This window comes from Cryptotermes secundus, unplaced genomic scaffold, assembly GCF_002891405.2.
Source record: "Cryptotermes secundus unplaced genomic scaffold, Csec_1.0 scaffold832, whole genome shotgun sequence".
Classification (NCBI taxonomy): Eukaryota; Metazoa; Arthropoda; class Insecta; order Blattodea; family Kalotermitidae; genus Cryptotermes; species Cryptotermes secundus.
In genome coordinates this window covers 264,117-266,531 of record NW_019734324.1, presented here as the reverse complement: position 1 = coordinate 266,531, position 2,415 = coordinate 264,117, and the positions used below count along the sequence as shown (strand labels likewise).

The 2,415-nt window shown below is 38.7% G+C and overlaps 1 protein-coding gene across 1 annotated transcript in view; it reads right to left on the bottom strand.

Annotated features, from left to right (window-relative positions):
• The window catches only part of LOC111868671, a gene marked incomplete at its 5' end in the record, with an annotated part of 256,954 nt that overhangs the window by 32,058 nt on the left and 222,481 nt on the right, over window positions 1-2,415 (bottom strand). The window contains 2 exon segments of the mRNA XM_033753134.1: window positions 354-677; window positions 855-1,166. Of these exon segments, the coding sequence (XP_033609025.1) occupies window positions 354-677; window positions 855-1,166 (636 nt within the window).

The window sequence follows — 2,415 nt, the reverse complement described above, 5'->3', positions numbered from 1 at the left end:
AAAACCAGTCATCCGACTGCCACAAATCTGGCCGCTGAGCTCCAAGTCACTCCCGACAGCTCCACAATTTCTTCAATGGTCCGTCGTCGATCTTCCTTGATGATTTCACGAATTTTTTCAACATTTTCATGTGTTCGGGCCATTGCAAAAACGACGATCACACAAAATAGTTGTCACTATAAACTCTGCCGAAACTAGTCCTTACCTTCTGAAGCAACGGTAGTCGGCTTATCGACTCAGGAATGTTAGCTCTATGCGCTCATAGCGGCAAAACGTGGTACTACAAAAGCTCTGCCCACAAAAAAATTAGTTCGGTTTCTTTTGGGTACCCCATCCTATATTTAAAGAATTACTCTTTTGGGCAACACACTGTATGAAGGGATTGCCAGTGAAGCCTGGTGAACATAAGCATGTCACAGCATGGCTGACAACCTGACATTGTGCATTTGTTCCACATGAGCCCGGGCAAGGATCACGACATTTGTTGTTCAAGCATGCTTGTTGACTTGGACAGTCAGGATTGATGACACATTCAGGTCTGCAATTTGGCGATGCACCTATATATCCATCCAGACAAGAACAGGCAGGAGATGATCCAGAGACTTGGCACTGAGCATTCGGCCCACAGGGATTTGGTACACATGGATTCTCAGGTACTGGAGGCAGTCTTGGAGGAGCTGGAAATGATAAAACAGTACACAAAAGATATTCAAAGTTGAAGAATGTGCTGAAAGTTCTGAAATACATTATTAGTAATATGAATTATAACCATCCTAAATTAATAGTTGATTCTTAAATTACATATATAAGGTAAAACACGCCTTTTTAATTACTCAGTCACAATTCTAACTTACGCTGAATGTCAAAGCAGCTCTGGAAAGGGTCTCCAGTCTGGCCTTCACGACAGCTGCAGATGGGACTGTGGTTGATTACTTCGCATCGAGCTCCAAGACCACATGAGCCCAAGCATGGATCAGTACACTTCTGATTAACACAGGCGCGTGTCTGAGGGCATTCTGCACTCACAACACACTCAGGACGACATGATGGTGGAGTGCCCACATAGCCTTGGAGACACGAACACACTGCATGGCTGTCTGATGTTCGACATTGGCTGTTTGGGCCACAAGGGGATGGTCTGCATGGGTCAATACGAGGTGGTGGTTCTGTAAAGACAGAAATAACTAGCTTGAAGAACATCAAATTTTTTGGCATGAAGGAAAATTATTAATTTTGTAGTTATAAAAATTAATATTTACAGAGATACCTTACTGAATGCACAGTCACATCTTTGGAAAGAACAAGATTTAAGAGAACTGTGTTCTGAAAATATAATAACTTATTGCCTCCATGCACAAGGAAGAACAGTCTTCTACCCTGAATATGGAGGCAGCATATTCCTCCAAAACACTGATTATAATCTGTCAGACTACATGGTATCATGACCCAGAAGACAGCAATCTTCCGTAAAAACATCACATCTCAGAATGTAATAACTTCTGGAAAAATACTGTTATGGGAGCTCATCTGACTTCATAAACAGAAAATATTATACAAAAAGTATTTAGATACAATGAACACATCACACTTATTTATGTATTATCACTCATAATATTTTGAATTGCTTCATTTTTGGTCCGTTACACTATCACTCATAAAGTCAATAGAAAGTCCGTCGAGTGTAACAATGTTTTTTAGGTCACTTCTTTATCACTTTTACCTTACATGTTTCGGTTTTAATAAAACCATCATCAGAGGCACATGGTACTAACAAGAAAACACTGGCGTTGTTTAACTGTACACAGTATATATGCTGCGTGGACGCTGCTACAAATGTCGATGTGTAAAAGCACAACACTTGCTAGGAATATTGAATGCACGTTCAACTCTCGCATTCCNAACCAAGAATACACAGTGACTACACACAAGGCTAGTTAAAGATACATAAGTTATTTTCTAGACAATAGGTATTCATCAACAGAGTAGAATGATGTGTATTTAAGTATCATTTCAGTGCTATTTTAAATCATGCCTTTTCATTCATAAGACCTTTGAGATCAGATGGCACGTTATTAAAAATGTTGATACCAGCATAATATGCGCTTTTCTGAAAGCATGAGGGGTTAGCAATTCGTTTATGAAGACACTGTTTGTGTCTTGTGTTAACACTGTGTACATCTGCATTCATCTCAAAATGTTCTTTGTTATTTGTAATGAAGTTTATTAATGAATATACATATTCACACACACACACACACATATATATATATTCTGATAAGAGTTTGAGATATCCATGAAACTAGTTAGGTTGATTAAAATGTGTTTAAACGAAACTTATAGTAAAGTCTCTGTATGGAAACATTTGTCTGATAAATTTCCTATCCAGAATGGTCTAAAACAAGGAGATGCTTTATC